The following is a 22,897-nucleotide window of genomic DNA, read 5'->3' as shown; positions in this document are numbered from 1 at the left end:
ACAATGACTAGGTATCCATTGAAATGCTATTTACTTTTGGAGTTTTTTTTTTTTTTTTTTTTTTTAGTTTACTTAGTTGTTTCTGAGTCCCGTGCTGTGGCGTTGCAGTCTAAGGCATCCCGCCTAGGACTCGCGTTATGGAATGCGTGCTGGTTCAAGTCCTCATGGGGGAAGAAATTTTATCATGAAATTTCGGCCATTGTATGGGACCGGTGCCAACCCAGCATCGTGATGCACTTGGGGAGCTACGATAGGTAGCGAAATCCAGTTGCGAATACCAGCTATAATGGCTGGGGGGATCATTGTGCTAACCACACGATATCTCCATTCTGGTTGGATGATCGTCCACCTCTGCTTCGGCATGTGGGCGTGAGGCCAGCAGCCGGCTGGTCGGTCTAGGCCTTTCACGGGCTATAGCGCCATGGATTATATTATTATTATTATTATTATTATTATTATTATAGTTGTTTCTGAATGGGAATAATTCGTACATGCATATACTATAGGTTTGGTACATATTTGATTATATTAAATATAGTCCTCTTGGAAGCGGCAAGTATGCAAATAGATTTTTCAGAAATTTGAGTAACACACTGAAAAGCAGCATCAATAGCTAGCAATTCAGTGTCAATTCTGGAGGAGGATGAACATGGTATGAAGTAACTTTCTTGATATTTTGGAATATAATATCCTGCTCGTGATGTCCCATCATCAAAGTTTATAGATCCATCTGTATAAATTTGAAAGTGATCCTTATATGTGCTGCAGAGTAGTTCCATGGCATCTAACTTAAAAATGTATGGAGGATCATTTTTGGAATGACTTTCTAGAATTTGTATACTATGTTATGGAATCACTCATTAGCATGGAAAAATTTCATTCACAACTGGAGTTTTAGCAATTAGTGTGTCTGTGATATAGATTAGTATTTCTTCTTTGTTTATTTTATAGAAATTGCACAGGATATTATCTGACAGTTTAAAGAACATCTGAGATCTCGATGAGCCTTGCAATTTTAAATGTATTTTTAGATTCTTTTTAATACATAGTGTCTGGTTGAATATTACATTCAATTTCTAGGACAATGATATGGTTTTTGGGACTTCTAGGCATAATCTTAAGGTTCAGTTTTGAAGAACAGACATTTTTTGTAGATGAATTGCTGATGTTCCTCCCCATATTTCACACCCATAGGTCAATTTGATCGTATATAAGCATTATAAAACAGATGCATTGTCGTGATATCTGATCCCTGTTCCTTATTAGCTATGATCTTCAAGAGATTTAATCGTGGTAGAAACTGCTAAGCAACACTGGTTCAATGTGTTTTCCATAAAAGTTTTTAATCAAAAATCAATCCTAGGATCTTAGGAGTTGGATTGTACTGCTGAATTTCTTGATTATTCAGATAAATGTGAGATTTATAATTTCTTAAGCTACAGTATATCTTCTTGTGAAGACAGTGTATTCAGTTTTTGATTGTGAGATAGATATGAGGGTATGCTGAAAAGTAATGTCTTCTATTTTTTTTTTGTCTCTGTGAATATAATTAGAAATATTAGTAATAGTACATTGTATTCAGTGAACTTTCTGCTTTCAGTGATGCAAGTTTCGTATCTCTGCTAGTAGAGAATTCTGAGTTATAGCCTGAAACATGGTGGCATGTACCAGCACTATGTCAGTGCGTCTGAAGCAGCATGCTGTGATCGAGTTTTTAACAGCAGAAAATGTTTCCCTGATAGACATTCATTGGAGATTTAAGGCTGTTTATCGTGATCATGTGTTTACTTTAGTACTGTGTGAAGTTGGTCTGCTCGTGCCAGTAATGAACCTGGTGCAACTCTCATCTTGTGTGACTGTAACAAAAGACGCAGCGGAAGACCATGTACTGGAACTGATGATGCTTATTGGAATTGTGTCAATGAACTCATTATTGTGAATCGTCGCATAATGCAGGAACACCTATCAACCCACTGTGGCATATCAAGGGAGTATGTGCAGGTGATAATTGCAGAACTGGAATTCTGGAAATTTGCGCATAATGGGTGCCTTGCACCGCCATCTGGATCCTCTCTCCTAGCATCTTGTCATTAACTGCTTGCTGTATGCTGCCGATTTTGCATACAACCTAGTTTCATAGATGGCAGCAGCTAAAGCACCCTTCACGCAATCACATACAGTACAAGAGTTGTACGAGTTATCCAGTAACACATACAAATTTCAACTTTTTTTTTATTGAATATTACTTCTACAAGCATGTAAGAAAATTACATTTGACTTTATCTTCTAAATTTGAACTAACACACATCCTGTTGGCATAATTCACAGTTTCAAGACCTTACTAGACAGGGTTTGCTGTAGCACACACATCGGAACACATTTTCTGTGTTTTTTTTTTTTTTTTTTTTTGCTAGAAATGGTCTAACAAATTTCATTATTAGTATTTCGCTAATCATCTTCTGATGAGCTGAGACACTACACTTCAGTAAATGATACTGTGAAAGGGGTGAAATCAAGTACTTATGCATTGTTTTCAGTATGTGGCTCAATTTCTTACAGTATGGCACAGCAGCTTCAACAAATTCCTGCACATGTTTTATTATCCCCACAAAGCAATGTTTAGGATAGCAAAGGCCTTCTCTATCTTCATTATGGATTGGTTCCATTAGTGGTATTGATGAATTTGACATTAAAATGCTGCTAACACATATGTCACAACTTAGTCTTTCCTCCACAACACGAACCAAATATCCACAAACCAATGCTTGGGTGGCTGTTTGCAGGTTTATGAAAACCGTAACTTCAGGCTATGGAATTCTACCGAGAAGGGCATTTATGTAATCCAGAAGAATATTTTCATCAGCAGATTCAGCACTGGAGCTCGTGGTTGGCAGGCAAGCTTTCGTCACAGTAATTTTGATTCCTGCTAGCAACATTGGCACTTTTAGAAGGAATCATGATGCCAAATTTCAGCATCCTTTTTATGGCACATGCTGCTTGCGTGCATCTGTAATGTCATTAGATCTACCATCAGGGTTGTAGTCCCAGACTTCACAGTGCCGGAGCTCTTTACTTTTTTTAACCTTTGGGTAAGGAGGAAGGTTTAGTCTTGGATGCAAAAAAATAACACAAAGAAGGAGATGTCGTAAAGTAAGACATCGTATTACAAAAGTACAGTATAACCATACTATCTCACGGTGAACAATACATCGACACAACAAAATTCCAGTATATATATTTTTCTCAACATATTGATGTGACCATTTCGCTACACGAGTTCTGGTATCATCAGCTGAACGATACGATCTCAACCTCGTTGAAATATAAGTTCCGGGTTCCAGTCTCTCAGGACAGGCCCATGCAGTTTAATGAACATCAGTTAAGATACATGTGATATTAGAAGCCTGTTCCTGGTAGGAGATATGATTATGTTCATCATACTAAATCCCCGTTCGCACTCAGCTGAATTGCACGGTATGAGTTTTGTGCAATTCATTCTTCGGGGACATGGTGGCTGTTGTCACAGTAATTTCGATAAGCATTTTGACCTTGAATGTGTTTAGTTTAAACATACTGCAGAGCTTTTCTATCTCTACTTCACCATACCTCACAGGTAAATCGAAGGGCTACTGGTCACATTCAAGAACTTTGATTTGATTCAAGAGCTCTTCATACTCGTATTCAACAGTTTTAAAATCAAGTACTGTTGACGTAGATTAATGGCTAGTTATTGTTGTAAGTAGTCTCTTCTTCAGGTTGTTTGCAACACTAGACAAAAGTTGTTGTCGGTTAATGAAAATCACCTTCAGGTTATCTGTTAATAGCATGGAACAAAACTGTCCATTCTTGATTGCTATTTGGGCCTCTAGAACTCGCCTGCCAGGCTTCTCATTGAGATTCAATTAAGCGAATGCATCACTTAATTAGTTAGTATACATACAATATAGAGGAATTTCTATTCTGTAAGTTTTCAGAAGGTATATATATTTCTGCTAAAATGTCATACATTATTGGCGAAATCTAGTAAGAACTTTATGGCTGAAAATCGCCTCAATAAACCATTATACATGCTTCTTTCAGTGGACGACCTATTCATATCTTCTTTGGCTTTCAATAAATACCTAAATAAAGAGATGTAGCCAAACCAAACAGTTGAAACTGTTCGTAATTAACTAGTCACCTACCTAGCTGTTAGAATACAGCCGATTTTATTCATTGCTTGGTCGACCTGCACAGCACATTCAGATAACTGACGTTGATTCATTGGTGACCTGCTGTATAAAGTGTGTAACTTGCCGAAGACTATTTGAAAATGATTGACACCACCTACTTTATCAACAGCATTGGCTAAAGCTAACTCTAGTCGATGATTCATATAATGCCAAATTATTATATTTGGATACTGGGATGAAAATTTCTGGGCTACTCCAGATTGTTTACCCAGCATCGCTTGTAAATTCTATCAAATGTTGTTACAGGTAGTCATTATCAAACCCGTGTTTGTTAAGACAGCTGACAAGCTCTGAAATATTGTCTCAGACTTTTGATCAGAAAGTTCGACAAGATCCAAAAAGAAATAGGTGGTATGTCACATTTCAAATAGACTATGAAAACTGATTTTGAACTTAGGCTGGTAGACTCATCAATTACAAAGGATATTTTCCCAGATACATCCTTTATTTTTCTAATAATTCTAGCCTTAATTTCTTTAGAGACTTGTTCTATAATCTCAACAGCGCTGTAAGGAGAATGCAAGGCAACACCAATGCCTACTCCATTTAGCTTCTGAAGCTCAAGAAAACCGAAATGGTCACTGTAAGGGTGGTCATTCTGCGCAATGTAATAAGCTGATCTAAATTTCGCTTTTGTTGTTTCACGGTGGGTTGCACTCGTTTATTCACGAATATTTTCAATTGATTGCTTACAGACATATGAGTCATTCCATGTCAAATCGAACACCTACGAAACATGACAACTTAGTATTTGCTTAAATTTTTTTAATATATTCTATTGATTAAATTAAATAACCCATGTGTATTTTTTTCGGGCTGACACAATTATTTAGTCATTTATTAAATGTTACTTTTTCCGTAAATTGGGGTGCAACGTATTATGAAAATGGTTATACTGAAGATTCTATAAATCGTAGAAATTCCTATTTATATCATTTTAAAGTGCAATAATTGCAGTATTATATACTAATTTTTAGTGTTCAATCAAAACATAAAATGGGTCCCTTTTAGGGGGTCATATTTTTAAAATACGTTTTTATATATCAGGGACCTACTTCTAAAAAAAGGGAAAAAAATATCATTATATTCTTTGAAATGTTTTACGTAGAACTGCGTTAGTATTAGAATGCTATTCGAATAAGAAGTCGCTGTACAAATAATTTACTGATGGTGTGCTCGGGCCGGATTGAGTGAGACCATGCGTCGGAGCATACAGCTGCGATAGCTGCAGCAAGAGGGAGTAATACATTATCAGTGGTGTGGTATTACTATATGTAAATAAACAGAAAACCTCTACTTCTAAAAGCACGTAATGTCCATTCAACACTTAGCAGTTTCCTTTTAATTTATATAACAATAATTCGTAAGTCTTTCAGAGTAGGTATCATGTTGTGTTGTGTGCATGCGAGTCATTCCACGTCAAATCAAACATCTGTATACCAAATGTGACAATTTAGTATTTGCTTAAATCTTCTAAAATATGTTGTGCAGGTCAAAATAAGATGTCTGTAATTTTTTCTGGACTAATACTTTAATATTTTACTATTTATACTCTTTTAATTATAAGACAAATTCATGCATGACACAGTATGAAAATGCTCATTGTTAAGATTCTATGCATCATAGATGTTGAGTGTTGGTGTCATTTGAAATGGGAACAAATAGAATATTATATTAATTGATTTATTGATGGGGTTGTTTTAGAGGGTCACTTTTTAAACAATAATTTTTTTATATTAGCTTACTTTAAAAATGCAAAAAAAAATTATAATCTATTATATTTTACATAGAACTACACTGATTTTAGATTGCTTTCGAGTAAGAAATAACTTTAAAAACAATATATTGAAGATGTGTAAGAGCTTAGTGATGACTGAGAATCGCCAATAAAGAAGACAATATTATCTAAAAAAATATCCAAAACAAAAAATGCAGAAAGTTACAGATACACTTAAATATAAAATATTTCATATCACAGAAGACACAACTTCAGCTGAAAATTCAAATAATTCCGATACAATACAGAAACTGATAGACTTCTTCCATGAAACAGACGACAGAAATCTCAAAATACAAATATTAACAATTTTTTAAAGTTGGTCCTACAGTAAAATTCAACAGCATTTTAATATCACCACTCACATGATACGAATTTCTAAACAAGTAGGAGCAGAAAAGGGAATTTTGGCTACTCCTAATCCTAAATCGGGGTCCACACCTGTGGAGTAACGGTCAGCACATCTGGCCGTGAAACCAGGTGGCCCGGGTTCGAATCCCGGTCGGGGCAAGTTACCTGGTTGAGGTTTTTTCCGGGGTTTTCCCTCAACCCAATACGAGCAAATGCTGGGTAACTTTCGGTGCTGGACCCCAGACTCATTTCACCGGCATTATCACCTTCATTTCATTCAAACACTAAATAACCTAGATGTTGATACAGTGTCGTAAAATAATAAAATAAAAAAAATAAAATCCTAAATCGGGAAAAAGTTTGGGAACATCTATAGTAGAGAAGGTTGTTCAATTTTATAATTCTGATGATGTGAGGAGGGTTATGGCTGACAAAAAGAATTGTGTTTCAGTTAAAGAAGATGGAAAGAGAGTTCATAAACAGAAAAGATTAATATTAGGCCTATGTAATCTTAAGAAAACTTACCAGTGTTTCAAAGAGGAATATCCGTATATCAAAATAGGGTTTTCAAAAATTTTCAAACTCAGACCAAAGGAATGTGTACTCCCTAGAACAAGTGGCATGCACTCAGTTTGTCTCTATGTTCATCATGAAAATGTTAAATTAATGCTTGATGGAATTAATAATATTATTTATAATAATCCTTTTAAATTTTTACCATTAGTGAATACAAATAACATAGCCATATTTTCTACTCAGGGTACCAACAAGCAAAGGTGGTACGAAGTATCTTACAACTTCATTCTTTTGTTCCACTGACAAAATCTCAGGCTATAATAAAGAACTATTCACTTCAGAGTGAGAGTAAAGTGGTGGACATTAAATAGAATTGGTTGTAGGTGATTAGTTTTAAAGTGTAGTGTTGTGTAAACTGTAGTTATCATTCTTACAAGTATATATTTTACAAAAACAATATTTAAATACAGTACTATATTACATAAATTATGTGAAAGTGTGATATTCTGACCGTAGAACAGTGTAAAGTGGTCACACGACTCCCATCCAGAGTTGCACCTGCACATCATCTTGCAACAGTACTTAAGCAGCCCGTAAACTCAAGAAGCGCAGCTTGGTGAATCATTTAATTATTCTTCAACAGCTCAGAGTAGATTCTGATTTTTTTAAGGGTGATTAAAATAATTTCAAGGTATGCAAGGATTTTTTTCTGTAATTTTAAAATAAGCCACTGAAATTAAAACATATTTTTATGTGTTTAAATGTTTTTTAAAACAAAGTTAACGAACTTATATTTTCTTATTATTATGCAAAGAACAAAGAATGTACTGTCACCTTCAAATTGAGACAAAGAGCAAATCTCTGATGATTATTAGTGGAGATAATCACACTTAACAATAATGATGCGCGAACTATTTCAGAATCTTTGATAACACATATCTATTACAATATAGTAGGGAGCAAAGATATTGGCGGGTCGTACTTAGCACATTTTTGCACGTACCACCCCCTCTCTTCTGACCTGTCCATTGGGATGACTTGACTGGCAGGGTGTCGATGCGTTCGGGTGTAGTTGCTTGCAAGCCAATCGTTGGGTATTGAGAGAGTAGTCATCGTAGCTGTTGTCTGTACATATTCAAACAGTAATTTTCAATACTAACAGTGGAATTGCTTCTGTGCCTAGTTGAGCGACATGTCTGGAAAGGGAGCGGATACGCAGAGCCAAGCGAAAGGAATTATTTATAGTGTTTACGAATACTTAAAAAAACTTTAATTAATACAACAAATTAACATTTTCGTAACATGATTGAAATTCTGGTTATTAAGAGAATGAGGAAAACAGGAATTAGGTCACTATAAGTTTAAGTGAAATATTTTAAGATCTGATAGTATATTGGCAATATGCTCATTGCAGTGAAGTAAATCGTTAAAAACCATTGTGTTATTATTATTATTATTATTATTATTATTATTATTATTATTATTATTATTATTATTATTATTATTAAATTTACACTGATGGATTTCATTTAATATAGTATTACTAGCCATTGTTAAGTCAATTATATTATATAAAATAAAACCTGGGTACCGACACAATACTATTTACAAATTATTTACATCATCAATACCAGTGATTTTACTCACGGGACTGGCTTCATCTTTTCTTGCAACCCTTGTTTTGTTCAAAAGGTCTCTGGTCACTGCTGTCAGTTGGTCACCTGCTGTGATTCTTCCTGACGAAAGGTCCCTGTTGACTTTCTTTGTCGCATTCCCAGGACCGCTCCCATCATTTTTGCCTCATTTCTGAACAGCTGGAGCCATTCATCACGACTTCTACTCTTTGTGAAGCGGATGACAATAGGACGCGTCTTCCCTGGCCTGGATGGTATGCGATGTGCTACGCTTACATCATGTTGCACCAATTCACTACCGCCTATGACTTCCGATATTTAGTCAATGACTTCATAAGTTGATTGTTCATCGATCTCCGGAACTCCAAATAGCATTATATTGTATCTGCGTATGTACTGCTGCAGATCACGCACTTTCCGTTTGAGATGGTCATTTTCTTGCACTAGCCTCTTCATCTCCTCCTGCGTGGAGTTGAGTTCATGTCTTGTGTGCGCCAATTCCTCTCTAAGACTGTCGAACTTGGAAGATATGAATTCAACTAATTTTCTTAGTTCATTCACCTCAAAATACGAATGCTATTCGATATCAGTATAGTAGTTATAAAATCATGTCGCATATTGTATACCAGTAGTTTGTATGATAACAAATTAAGTGTTCACATGTGCTGTTGTTTAATGAAATAATTATAATGCTGCGCATAGAAATTACACTAAATACTGACACACAGACAGTGTTTATATATAAACACTATTTCGATGTTACAGACTTTAGGTTACGTAGCGAGGAGTGAAAGATGTTTCGGAAGCGACCCTTCGAAGAACGTTTACAGCTAAAGTAGGGGTGGAACGTGGGTTGGGTTAGTATGAAGGGGTATACCTCCATCCGCCAATATTCCTGCTCCCTACTATAATCAATATAGACAACAATAATAAAACACGTATTTATTTTTCAATTTATAGAATGTGTAAAATTTGTTTTATCTAAATCAGAGACATGAAAGTCAATTCGAGGTTAAATTTGTGCGATTTTATGTGGAATGACTCGTATCAATAATTGAAGCGTCGGCTGGAACAACATTGTAAGTTACAAAATTTTCATTTGGCGTGTTTCTGTGTAATAATGTTGTATGTCATGTTACTTTGCTATACTCCTTGGCTTGCAACTGTCCATCAATGCAGTACGTGAAATTTGTCCACTCAAAAGTTTGCTACCCTCATCAGAGCAACGTTGTATGCATACACATTTTTGCAGCTCCTGTAAATTTTACCCAATGTAACTTATAACGTTGTTCCAGCCGACGCTTCAATTGTTGTGCTACATTATGAGCACTGGATTTCTTGTGTTCAATGATTTTCTTTCGTAGTGACTTAAGTTGATCTGATCTGATCTGTTCGATCTGTAGTAATTTACTGAATATGACCGCCATTCATTAGATACAGAAATACACTCTTTTTTAATGCACCTAATGTAGTTACTTCATGGCACACTTTACGGCTTAGCTTACCTTGATTACAATCAATCCACAGATAAGCTTCTTTTTTTCTTGACCACACATTTTCTTCATTCCATACATTTGGCCACTCATTTTGCAAGCTGGCTTTTTGGCTTTCATTATTTTGAACATTATGTCATTGAATATTCTTCGCAGTCATACTGAAACTGTCTGTATCTTTTATAACAGTATCTCTGGTCGAATTACTAGGTTTATCAAATAAAAGCGATGGGCTTGAGATATCACCAGTATCAGAAGAGGAAGCTTTTGTAACTCCACTAGTAGCAGCAATGGCACGAGAAAAGAAAGAGGTTTATGTTTTTTGTATATAAGCTTATTTATTTTGTTCCATATTTACTGAAGGGCAATAGATGAAAACAAAAGTTTCAAGCAGCCTTTCAGTCACATTATGGGCAGTAAATTGACTGTTTAAAATTCACTTCGTAAAATAATTGGGAAATAAACATAACACATTCCAGTAAGTAACACCATAGATAATCTCTTGTATCGTACAAAGACGCGAAAACTAACGAAATACGAAACGAAAGTGAACTAGGAATGTGATTAGTTCGAGCAGGCGCCCTAAAGTTTAGTTTGGTAGTTGTCCTGTCACTGATTCTTCTCCCATTTCTCACCACACACCCCATCTATGCTCCTAGTGGTCTCGAGACCCTCTACTTCCGAACTTGTTCCGATTTTCTAAAGGAAGCACAGAAAATATAATCACTAAATATTCTGATATTAACTAAAATATCGTTAGCTGGGAAAGTATTGTGATGTCAAAACAGATTTTAAAATTCCAAATCAGTGCCGGGAGCTCTGCTCCACCTTCGAATGCAGTGCCGGAGCGTAGCTCCACTCCGCTCCAGCTCCACTACATCCCTGTCCACCACTCTTCTGACTGCGCTAAATAAAACGTCCATGGGAACTCCGGAAAATCTCCTAGTAAGGACATAAAAGAATCCGTTTTGCAGTAGGAATGTCACACACTCTACTGTAGATTTCACTGTAAACGAGTGCTTCTGCAGTCTCATTGGTTAACCCCTTCATTTTCGCATGCTTTGATTTAGTTTGAATTTTCGTAATATATTCACTGAAATCTTCGTTTAGCCATTGTAGCCTTTCATTAGCTACGGAATAGAAATGCGTGCAGTCTTCATTAATTTGTCTAAGATGCTGAGTTCTGTCGCTGATATCACGAAATGTAAAAAATCTGTACATTGACTTCATAAATTGGATTGTTGAATCTGCCTCTGAAAAATCGGTCTTAAGTTTAACTGGGACTGATTATTCTTTATGAATTCCACTGTGGCCATTACAGCAGATGAGAATATCTGAAGAGCAAACAGGACATTCATCTTTTGCAAGTTACTGGGTTCAAAATGTTTTTTGTTAAATAGCAAACTGATTTCACAGACAGCTCTCTCTGTAATTGATAAATTTCCTTTAAATATTTAGGACTAATTACACCATTGCCGATCGTGAGTTCTCTATTCAGAAACTGTGACCTGGTATTTTTAAGCACATGGCAATAATCGAAACTGAAGTAAAGTTTGTGATTATGATAGCATGGATGAGGGACAAACGTCTTGATTTCTCCACCTCCAAATTGCGTATACATAGAAACATTAGTCCTGTGATTATCTGTCACTATCTTAAGTACATAGAAACCACAGTCTTCTACAGCATTTATCACATGCTTAACTAAAAGGTAGAAGTTGGAGTCCTGCAGACCTCTAACTAGGAAATAAGCTGCGGGAATTGTGTAATTTATAACAAACCGTTATAACAAACAAAACAGAGTAGCATGTTTGCTAACATAGGATATTTCTCTATGTTTGCATCATACACCTCCTCAAATTGACTGCTCCAATGAATTTATCATTTGTCCTATCATAGATAAGGCATTCCTTTATTGACATTTCCTCAACAATAACTGAGACAATCTTCTCTGTTGGTTGCAGGTTCTCACACTCAGCTTTAAGCCTGTCTTTTACCAACTGTGAAATGCCCACATCACAGTCAAAATATGTCCCATGTACCTGTCTAGAGTACTTCGTGAAGGAGCTGAAATAAATCCGGAAGTTCTACCATATTTATAACCCTTAGGGGATGCTATTCTCCACACAACACAGTATCGAATAAACTGTTCTGATCACTCTGGTTTTTTCCTTTCGAAATTATTAATTTGGTCCAATAGGTACATAGCTTTCTGATTCTTTTCGTCTGCAGCCTCTTTTATCATATTAATTTTCTTCATTTCTGGGCACTCATTGAGCTTTATCTGTGCACTTTCAAGTTCAGGTTTTACGTCTGCCAATTATTTTTGCATTCTCTGTATTCTGGATCGAAGCCTGCTATTTATTATGTTTTGGTGAGCATTATTTCTTGTCAGAAAATCAACTAGGATTCCGATGCCACTGTTCACATCCTTTCATTTCCACTATTTTCTATTGGTGGACCAACTTCATTGTTGATTGTTTGTCGTTCTTCTCTGTGTGTCCTTTCTCGTATTTTCCGAGGATTTTCTTGCTTTTCTGAAGGTAGGCACGGATAATCAACACCAGGCTTTAAAATCTTTCTTTTACAATTTTCCCTATAGTCTTCTTCTTGGAAATGAAGGCTACAAACACGTGCATAATCGAATGGAATCCACTTACTTCCTTTGGAGTCACTCTGCCTTGTTATAAGAGCTTCCTACCAAACCAGATTTTCCCTGTTTGGATTTACAAAAAGCACACAACAATTAACCATTTTGAACCATTACTACATTTGCGACTATGTAAATCTGTTTGTGAAGCTCCAACATGTACAGATACACACTGCTGTACACCACATCATTGTACTGATATGAGTGCGTTAGATAGCGCCTCTAGAGGAGAATTGTGTCAATACATCTGTACAGTGGGTTCCATGTTAAACTATAGCATAGAGCAGCCAGTTAACAACGAGACATTAGGGGAGGGGATCCAGACGGCAGTGGTGCCTCGAATACTCCTTCCTCGCACGAAACAGAAGAGAATGGACATTCGTCAACAATTGCTTCTGCACTACAAACGGGAAGGTGATGAATTAAACATTGTTACAGGTGACGAAAGCTCGGTACACCATTTCAATTCCGGAAACAAGAGGTTATCAATGCAGTTCCGCCACAAAGGATCACCTGCACCCAAAAATTTCAAGGCTGTGCCATCAGCAGGCAAACTCATGCTTACAGTCTTTTGGGATATTCAAGGTGTGGTGCATATGGAATTCAAGCCTAAATAGGCACTACCATTAATTCTGTAAGGTACTGTGAAACCCTAGAAAACAAAATTAAAGCACGAATTCGAAGAGTTCATCCAGATACGGAGCAGTCCCTCCTATAGCATGATAATGCTCGTCTGCACACCAGTGCAATGACAACAGAACACATTCAGCATCTTGGTTTCGCTGTTGTTGATCATCCTCCATATAGTCCTGTCCTAGCATCATCAGATTTTCACCTATTCCCAAAACTTAAAGAACACCTGAGAGGACATCCCTTTGATTCTGACGATGCAGTGCAGACAGAAGTGAGGCTGTGGTTTCGTCATCAGAGTAATGGTATCAAGAAACTGGTCACCCGTTGGGAGAAGTGTATTCATTGCCAGGGCGATTATGTGGAAAAATAAAACTCAGGCATGAACAGTAAGGTTGTAGTAACTTACCAGTTTTGTTTCATTCAAATAACTATAAAACTTTTCACATAAAAAATCAGGAGGCATTACTTTTCAGCATGCCCTCGTAGATTCCATTTGCATGCTCAATTACAGATATTATTTACAGCTGTTTGTATAACTCTTAATGTTTTATTTGGATCGTTGTTCATAGCCCATATAGTATCATCATCTGCATAGATACTTATTTTTACATCAGATGGAACATCAGGTAAGTCATGTAACATTATATTAAATAAATTTCTTCTTAAAACAGAATCTTGGAATATACTACCTGTAATTTTTTTGGTTTTTTACTGAGGTTTGAATTGTTCTTTCATTAAGAAAAGAATGTAGAAAACTTAGCATTATGGCTTTGATTCCAAGTTTCATAGATTGCAATAAAATGGATCTGTGAGGAGTATTATCAAAAGCAGCTCCCCCTTGCACATACCCACCTTGACGTGGTGAGGAAAGCAAACAAGTAACTATGAAGTATCGACGGAACCTGCATTAACACCAACACAGTCCCACTATATTTTTCACTATCTAAAGCTTATGATATAAGGAGTCCTTCAGTGTAAAATTCTCCGGAGGTAAAATAGTCCCTCAACCAGATCTCTGGGTAGAGATTGAGCTGAGAGATGCCAAAAATCATATTAAAGTACTTATTTGGAACAGTCCAGTCAATAAGAACCAAGTTTAATATTGGAAAGAACCATATAATGAGGCAAAGAGGCAAATATAATAAAATATGTTTTTGTAAATAATTAACTATCCTATGTTTAATACATTTTTCTGGAATTTTTGCCAAGTTTGACGAAATGGGTCTGTCTATATTTATTCATGTTGTTTTTATCTCCTGAATTATAAATTGGAATGACTATTGTTTTCTTTAAATTATTTGAATAAATACCTTGAAATAAGCATAGATTAAAAAAATTACGACTGGGAGAAATAAAATATACAAAACAAGAATACCAGACATTTTGACTTATAATATTGTTAGGCAACAGGAGTCATTATAACAAAAAAAAACGGCTCTGGAAAGGAACCATGTTCCTAAATTCATCAATGACTACATCATCTACACGGATGAGTGGAAACCAGTCTGCTTAGCAGAGGGGATAAAACTGAGTTTGTCAGAAAAAAATATGAGCTATACCGATCCAGTCCAGAGTTAGCCTTTGTGTGTAACCAAATGTTTATTAAGAAGGAAAAAAAAAAAAGGTTATTTACAGAATATTTCTGTTTGAGTTTTGTGCAATTTCAAGGAGTTTCTTACAATTCACGTATTTTGAAGGCTCCACAGGTACATTAGGGAGTGCCCAGACATCCTCTCCACCCATATCTTTGTCTATACAGTGTATGCAATTATTTATTATACAATACGAACTTTCGTCCTAATATATCATAGAACTAAGGTGAAAACCGTAAAAAAGCTACAACTACGAAGCAAAAGTCAACTGTGAACAAAAATTTTTAATACTTACAAAATATTTTACAAGAAATATATTTAACCCTCGGCAAGCTGGGCAGGGTCCATTTTGTACCCCCATACCCACTTAGCTTACAGCGTATGCATTTCAGGTCAGCTTGCGGAGGGTTAAAACAGAAAATAAACAAAAAAGCAAAAGCTACTTCAAAAGTGTTAGTACTTCAGAATGAACTTACATTTAAGAAATCTTAATGTTATTAACAGTAACAGCACACATACTGTCAGAGATTTATTAAATTAATATCTGTTATGTATGCATGTGGAAAATAAAAACATATGCTAACTACACTGTTAATCAAAAAACTCATAGGCACCAAATAAGAAATACAAAACAATAACTAGGAAGAGGATGAAACACGTGGTGTACTTACCACTAACTACAGTTTAGTGCTTTAATCCGATTACGTCTCCATTATGAATTCTAGTATGCATATGTTTCAATTTTATCTCTCGCATAAATTTTTATTAGCTTTGATAATGTTCTTACCTTCTGTGGTAAGTGTATCTGTATTTCTTCCTTTTCCTATTAAAAAAAAGGGGACAATGTGTCAATATATATCCACAGGGCAGTGCTAGGGATGCAAACACAGCAACACAAATAAGCATTCCATAACATCAATAACATCAATCAAGAAGGAAAATGGGGATAAACATCACCTATATAATATCAATACACATGCCCTCTCATAATTCATCACAGGTTACATAATTCTCATATGCAATATAAACTTGGAAAATAGAACAATTCATTCATAACTTGTATTGCTCTTTAACATACACTACATTTTATCCAGAAATATAGGTTGTCCTGCAACTCTATGGCCGTAGTCTTAACAGTGTATTTGGTAAAGTCATTTCAGTCAGAACATGTGTTCAAAACTCAATCATAACAGAGTTATGGTCAATTTTAATTTAAAAATTGGTGTAGGTGTGAATGTAATAAATCATTAATGCTGTTGCTATGGTTACTTTTAATGTTTCAGCGCAGTGGCTACGTTTAAAGTGAGGAGCTTATTTTCAAAATGACCCTTGTCCATTCCCATACCTTTGTGGAAAATCACGAAAAACATTTTTAGGTCTAAAATTTCTTACCAGCTAGGTAAGAGACATTATGAAACCAAAGAGGTTGGGTGCATTTCGAATCAAATGGGAGCATCAAAAACTCGAACTAATATTTTGTCGCAATTTTGTTGTGGAGAAGAGCCAGTTTGATTCCAATAGTCACTTTTAATGCAAGATTTTAGTGGTGTAGAGGATATTCTGAAGCCAAATCATAACAGTTGTATGTAGAGTTTTATATGAAGTATGCATGGACACAGAAGTTCATTTTCGTTATCAGGTTGACAAGAGAAGTTTTGAAAATGAGCTCCTCAAGTGAGGAATACATTGATATTTACCTCATTTATCGATATTGTGATGGAAATGTAAGAGTGGTAGTTGAAGAATATTGCCAATGCTTCCATGCTTGAGAAGTACCTCACTGGCAAATGTTTAGCAATGTGCATCGACATCTAAGAGAAATGAATAATTTTCCTAAAGCTAACCGGTATAACAAGAAATTGCTGAAGAGAAAGCAATTCTTAGCATGGTTTATAGCAGTTCATCTATAGCATCCGAAGAATATCTAATTGTATTGGTGTTAGTCAAATGATTTTGTTTATGGATACATGTAGTAGAGACAACATACCAAATACTTTGAATTCACATTCATGATAACACTTGATAATTCTTTTCGGTGAATGTTTGGTGTGACATTCTTGACAACCATCTCAGTACAACCTCAATTTTTTACAGAATGAACTGTCAGGATTACTGGAAGAAGTTCCTTTTTAGAACAGAAGTCAGATGTGGATACAGCAGGATGGCACAACTCCTCATGTTACTACATTGCTTAATCACAACTGTTGGATTACAAGAGGGGAAACAATCACTTGGCCACTGAGATCAACTGACCTTAACCTCCTTACCTATGCAGTATACTAGAGATGAACTTATTAAAAATAAGATTCTGGCTGCCACTGTATTCATTTGTGCTGACCATCATACTATTCAGGGAGCTACCTCCTCAATTGTTTGTTTGTTGGTTGCTAACGCTTGGTGTATTGGAGTTCTTCCATTTGCCTTCTTGCTTCCCAGTATCATAATGACAGATCTGTAGCTGTTAAATTTATACATTTCTTGGGGTGTGTCATATCCATTATAGTGTTAGCCTCTTTACAAAGTAAACCATTCATTCATAATGTTCTGCCCAAGGGCAAGTCTTTCACTGCAAACCCAGCTTTCTCCAATCTTTCCTATTTTCTGCCTTTTTGCCTCCACATATGATCCATATACCTTTATGTCGTCTATCATCTGATATCTACTTCTGCCACAAACTCTTCTCCCATTCGCCATTCCTTCCAGTGCATCCTTCAGTAGGCAGTTTCTCCTCAACTAGTGACCCAGCCAATTCCTTTTCCCCTTTCTGATTAGTTTCAGCAACATTCTTTCTCCATCCATTCTTTCCAACACAGCTTCGTTTCTTACTCTGTCCACTTCACACACTCCATCCTTCTTCATATCCACATTTCAAATGCTTCTATTCACTTCTCTTCACTTCGTTGTAACATCCATGTTTCTGCCCCATACAATGCTACACTCCACACAAAGCACTACACTAGTCTCTTCCTTAGTTTTCTCTCCAGAGGTCCACAGAAGATACTCCTTTTTCTATTAAAAGCTTCCTTGGCCATTGCTATTCTCCTTTTGGCTTCTTGGCAGCAACTCATGTTACTGTTTATAGTACATCCCAATTATTTGAAGCTGTCCACTTGCTCTAATGCCTCATTTAGAATTTGCAAGTTTACCTTCTTTACTTTTCTTCCTATAACAATGGTCTTCGTTTTGTTGGCATTTATCTTCATTCCATACTGCTCACAGCCGTCATTTAGCTTCAGTAGCATAAATGAACCTCCGGGTTCCTTAAAAGCCAGTAAGTAAGTAAGCATATTCCTTAGTATCATCTCCTCTTCTGCTAACAACACCATATCATCAGCAAATCTTACACACTTTATTCTTCTTTCTCCTACTATCACCTCTCCCATGTTCTGAAAACAGTTCACTAAATACTCCAAGTTGATGTTGAACATGGTAGGTGATAAAGGGCATCCTTTACTCCTCTCCCTATTTCATTTCCTTCAGATATTTCTTCTCCTACCTGACTTTGACGTGTTGTTTCATATAAAGGTTACTGAACAGCCTCCTCTCTATCCAATTCACGCCAATTTTCTTTAGGATCTCCATCAGTTTATTCCAATTCACTTTGTCAAATGCCTTTTCTATACACTTTTTTATTCTTATCTAGGTATCTTTCACCGATTGTTCATAGCAGTGCAATTGCATCTCTTGTATCTTTTCCCTTCCTGGAGCCAAACTGCTCTTCTTCCAACTGTTTTTCCATCTTAGAATATAAACGTCGACTCAGTATTCGCACAAGAATCTTTGCCTAGTGCAATATCAGGCTGATAGTCCTGAACTCGTTACATTTCTTGGCATTATTTTTCTTTGGTATTGGAAGCAACACAGTCTCCATGAAATTTTCAGGCCAGTTGCCTTGCTCATATATTTCGTTGCATAATGATAGAATTTCCTTCTTCTTCACCCAAGCATTTCATTAATTCAATGGGGATTCCATCAACTCCTGTTGCTTACCCATTCTTCATTTCCTTAAGTGCTAGTTCAACTTCTTCCCTTAAAATAGATAATCCTTTTTCGTCTTCTATAGCCAAGTCATCTGGACGACAATTAAGAGCAGAACAAATATTTATTTTATATAGATGGACAGCCAACGATCATGTCCTGTATATAACAGAAAAGTTTGACAACCTTCATTTGTGGACATTGTGGAATTAAATTTTTATTGTTTAATAAAATATTCCATTGCTTATTTACACTCTCATGTATTTATTTTTCATCTATTTTTTGTTGGATGGTTTTCTTAATTATTAGTTTTGAGGAATGAAATGATAACCATGAATTTATAATTTGTTGGATTACCTTTTGGTAAGGAATCTGTTATTTCATTACCAAGAATTCTACAGTGTGAAGGAATCCAATGCAAAACTATTGTTTTGTGAAGACATTGTGTTTGATACTTTGGTGAATTTCAGCAATTCTTTTTGTTGTATAGTTGTTTGCATAATGGCTTGTATAGCTGATTTAGAATCACTAAATATAATAGCTTTATTAAAGAGGTTAATGTGATAGAAAAGTTGTTTAAAGTAGAATTCACTGCCCAAAGTTCTCCATCAAAACAGTTGAATTTTGACACAAATATATAAGAACAAAATAATTTACTGTAAATTCCAGCACCAGAGCCATTGATGTAGATATGTACCCACTCAGTTTCTGGAAATTTTGTGTTGATAGTTTTTAGTGCAATTTGTTTTGAACGAACAGGGTTTTCATCCTGTTTTTTTTTTTTTTAATTTGTTCCATCAGATTTATATTATAATGGATTTTTAATCTATTGACAGTATAAGGTGGAAAACTTAACTTTTCCATACTATACTTGTCTAATGGTAGGCTATATTGTTTTTGTATATGGTTAACTTTCTGTATGAAACCTTTTTGGGCCTCTAAGGTTCCAGGAGTATCTGAGTATATTTGCCAGTAGTCTACATTAGGCTTTTTTTTTATATAAAAGTAGACTACGTTGATTTCTGTCTGATTGTGATGGAGTGCCATCTGTAAAACCTTCCAGAACTGATATAGGAGTGGATGAAACAGCCCTGTAATAATGTGTAACACTTGATTTTGGACTTTCTCAATGTTATCTAAATTTGATTTTTTTACTGTAATATCGCTGTTTCACAACCATACTGTAGAACTGGTTTAATGCGTGTTTTATATGTTGCATTCAAGACTTGTCTAGAACATTCCCATTTACTTCCAGTTAGTCTTTCCAAGATGGAAAGTCTTCTACTTGCCTTCTCCATTACTATAGCTATATGATGTCTCCAGGTTAATTTGTTACCAAAAGTTACACCTAAATATTTATAAGCTTGTGTTTGTGTGATGGGTTCATTATTCAAACAGATGTTAAACCGTTGGTATTTGAGACATAATGTGTAGCAGGAGTTCTGAAAAGTTTCACGTTCAAATGTTACGTGGTAAGTGTTTCGAAATGTTAAATGTTAAATAATAAATTCTAGTCTTAAAGAATGAATATCACAATCATTTATTTTCGTTGAATTGATAATATTAAAATATCCATAACTGTGTGATGTAAGCTGCGGATTTCTCTCTATTTGCCTATTTTAATCCCTAAACTGAAAATGTAGGCTATTAGGTTACAATAATTATTCATTTTGTGGTACTTGGAATAATATATGCGAATTCTATGTGCCCATAATGCCTTTGTTACTTATAAGTGTCTAAAAGTTGCCTAAATCTCCAATTTGTTTCCCTTTAGTCACCAGAAAACATTTCACTGCTACCACAGCAAGGAGAAATCGAAGAATTATTGATTATTCTATATTTGTTATGTTTCACTGCCACAAGAGCACGAAGAAACCACATAATTTAAAATCAAGCAATAAAAAAATTGTCTTATTTCGAGAGCTTGGTGCTCATTTCTATATTGCATTTGTGTTCATTTTGCGAGTGGCTTGAGAGTTGGCTACAGTTGTGTTTTGGTTGAGCTTGTGCATTTGCTGTAAGTGCTGTCGGTTATTTCTTATTTAATTTCGCCTTGTTTGATAATTGATGATCTTGATGAGGACCTGGCAGTAAGCACAGTGGAGGCACAAGCTGTCTTAGTGAACCCAAAGCTAAAGCCTGGTCTTGTTTTCATGAAGACTAACTTTGGTAAGTTGCCTACTCATGTAACAAAACTAGAAGTGAGGGGCATTCCACTCCACAACTCAATGCAAGTCATGAAGGAAGTGGAAACTATACTTCAAGAAGTACCAGGCAGTTTTGGAGGACTGAGAGGCAAGTATTCAAACATAATGAAGATGAGTTCTGATTGGAAGAAAGTGTTGGTGGTGGTAGAAGCACAAACTGGAAACAACATTTGACAATACTGTATTGCCTACAGATTGTCCCTAGCAAGGACTGGGTCAGTGAAATACTGTCCAATCACTTCGTGTTCAAGTGGAGAGAAGTTTCTCTAAATTCAACAATATTTTTACAGACAACAGACATCAATTTTTCTTAGAACATTAGAATATTAAATGACACAATGATATCCCTACAGAAACTGATGTTTGATGCATCTGTCAATAATAATGTGGAGTTATAACTGTTATAAATGCCTTTTTGCCTATTCGACTTCTTTTAGTGCTTAAAAACCCGCAGCTTAGTGATGAGTGAGTTTCAAACATATGTTCATACAACATTTTCGACTTAAAAATACCTCATCAGTCATGACCATTGAGTTGCTGACACCCTGCTTCAAAAGAAAAGTTCAAAATAACCGAAGAGAACTTATGAGCAGTGGTCTGTTTATCAGATATTCGAGTACTCTAATTTCGAAGCTAATACACACACGCACACACATTACACATTACATTTGCACAAAATTACCAAACAGACTTGAGAAAGGATATGAATCAAGCAAGAACAGAATGTTAACTTCATGTGTATTGATATGAACTTGAACTTGATGGTTTGTGGCTGCCAGTTTGGAAACGAATATTATATTAAGCAATAAAATGTATCACACATGAATAAACTTTAAATGAATGAAAGGGTGAAAAAAAATATGCTTTTGGACAACATATTCACAAAGACTCAACACATGTTACAGAAATAATGCGCTCTAAACAATTAACTAAAAGTGTAAAACTAATGGAAATCTCTTTTGTGAGACTTCACTATACATAGGTCAAACTTTCCCCATAATGCTTTAATAAATGTATGCACGCACTGGTTTGCAACAGATCTGTTTAGAATTACTGTCCATCTGCAAATCTGTTAATTCCACCATGAATGATAGGCTACAGGAATATTTTTTAAAACTAAAGTCCAATATTTTATTCATAAAAATCAATAGAAATAACATGAATTAATTAAACGATAAATGTTCTAAAATGTCAAATCTTATGGAAATCGTAATAAATTGACTGGATGCAACTACTGGACACCAACAGAGAAATAAACTCATGATGATTCAACATACTAAAAAAGAAAGTAAATAAAAAAAACTGAATTACTGCCATTAGGATTTGTTTAATTAATTCGAAGTAGCTAATATATTAATAAAGAGTATATTTAATCATGAAGTTGCATACCATGGCATATATCAGTTGCTAGGTCTCTCTTGTGGTTAGATTATTGTTGCATCTACCATCAATCATCACCACAGTGTTAGTATAACTTTGTCCAACAATTTCATCTCATGGATAATAAATAGTGAGTGAATAAATAATGAAATGACAGCACAGGAGATGGGAGTATCCTTAAAAAACCTGGCACCAAAGCCATCTTTGTCCACTATAAAATTTCAATCGGACTTCATAATCCTGCATAGGAAAGCCTAACTGTTTGGTTAATGGTGCACCACACATTATAACACTCTAATGGCCAAAAAATCGTAACACTTTATTACTTTAAACAATGTGAATTTAATAAACAAAAATCGTTTATTATAATTTATTATTTGTATCATTTTGGGTCTCGGAATTATTTTTTTTTTGGTAGAGAAGGAGGCAACAATATGTACACATGCAGTTTCTG

At 35.4% G+C, this 22,897-nt stretch overlaps 1 protein-coding gene across 19 annotated transcripts in view; it reads right to left on the bottom strand.

Annotated features, from left to right (window-relative positions):
* Ufd4 (ubiquitin fusion-degradation 4-like) overlaps positions 1-22,897 on the bottom strand; it is a 465,356-nt gene that overhangs the window by 186,776 nt on the left and 255,683 nt on the right. For 13 of the 19 annotated variants that reach the window (XM_069848281.1, XM_069848285.1, XM_069848292.1 and 10 more), the window contains one exon: positions 15,666-15,701. The exons of the other annotated variants lie outside the window; for them this stretch is intronic. In XM_069848281.1, coding sequence (XP_069704382.1) covers positions 15,666-15,701 — 36 coding nt within the window. The remainder of the gene's footprint in view (positions 1-15,665; positions 15,702-22,897) is intronic. 19 annotated transcript variants of the gene reach the window in all.

This window comes from Periplaneta americana, chromosome 15 (genome assembly GCF_040183065.1).
Source record: "Periplaneta americana isolate PAMFEO1 chromosome 15, P.americana_PAMFEO1_priV1, whole genome shotgun sequence".
In the NCBI taxonomy this organism is placed as follows: Eukaryota; Metazoa; Arthropoda; class Insecta; order Blattodea; family Blattidae; genus Periplaneta; species Periplaneta americana.
This window is presented reverse-complemented; position numbering and strand designations above follow the sequence as displayed.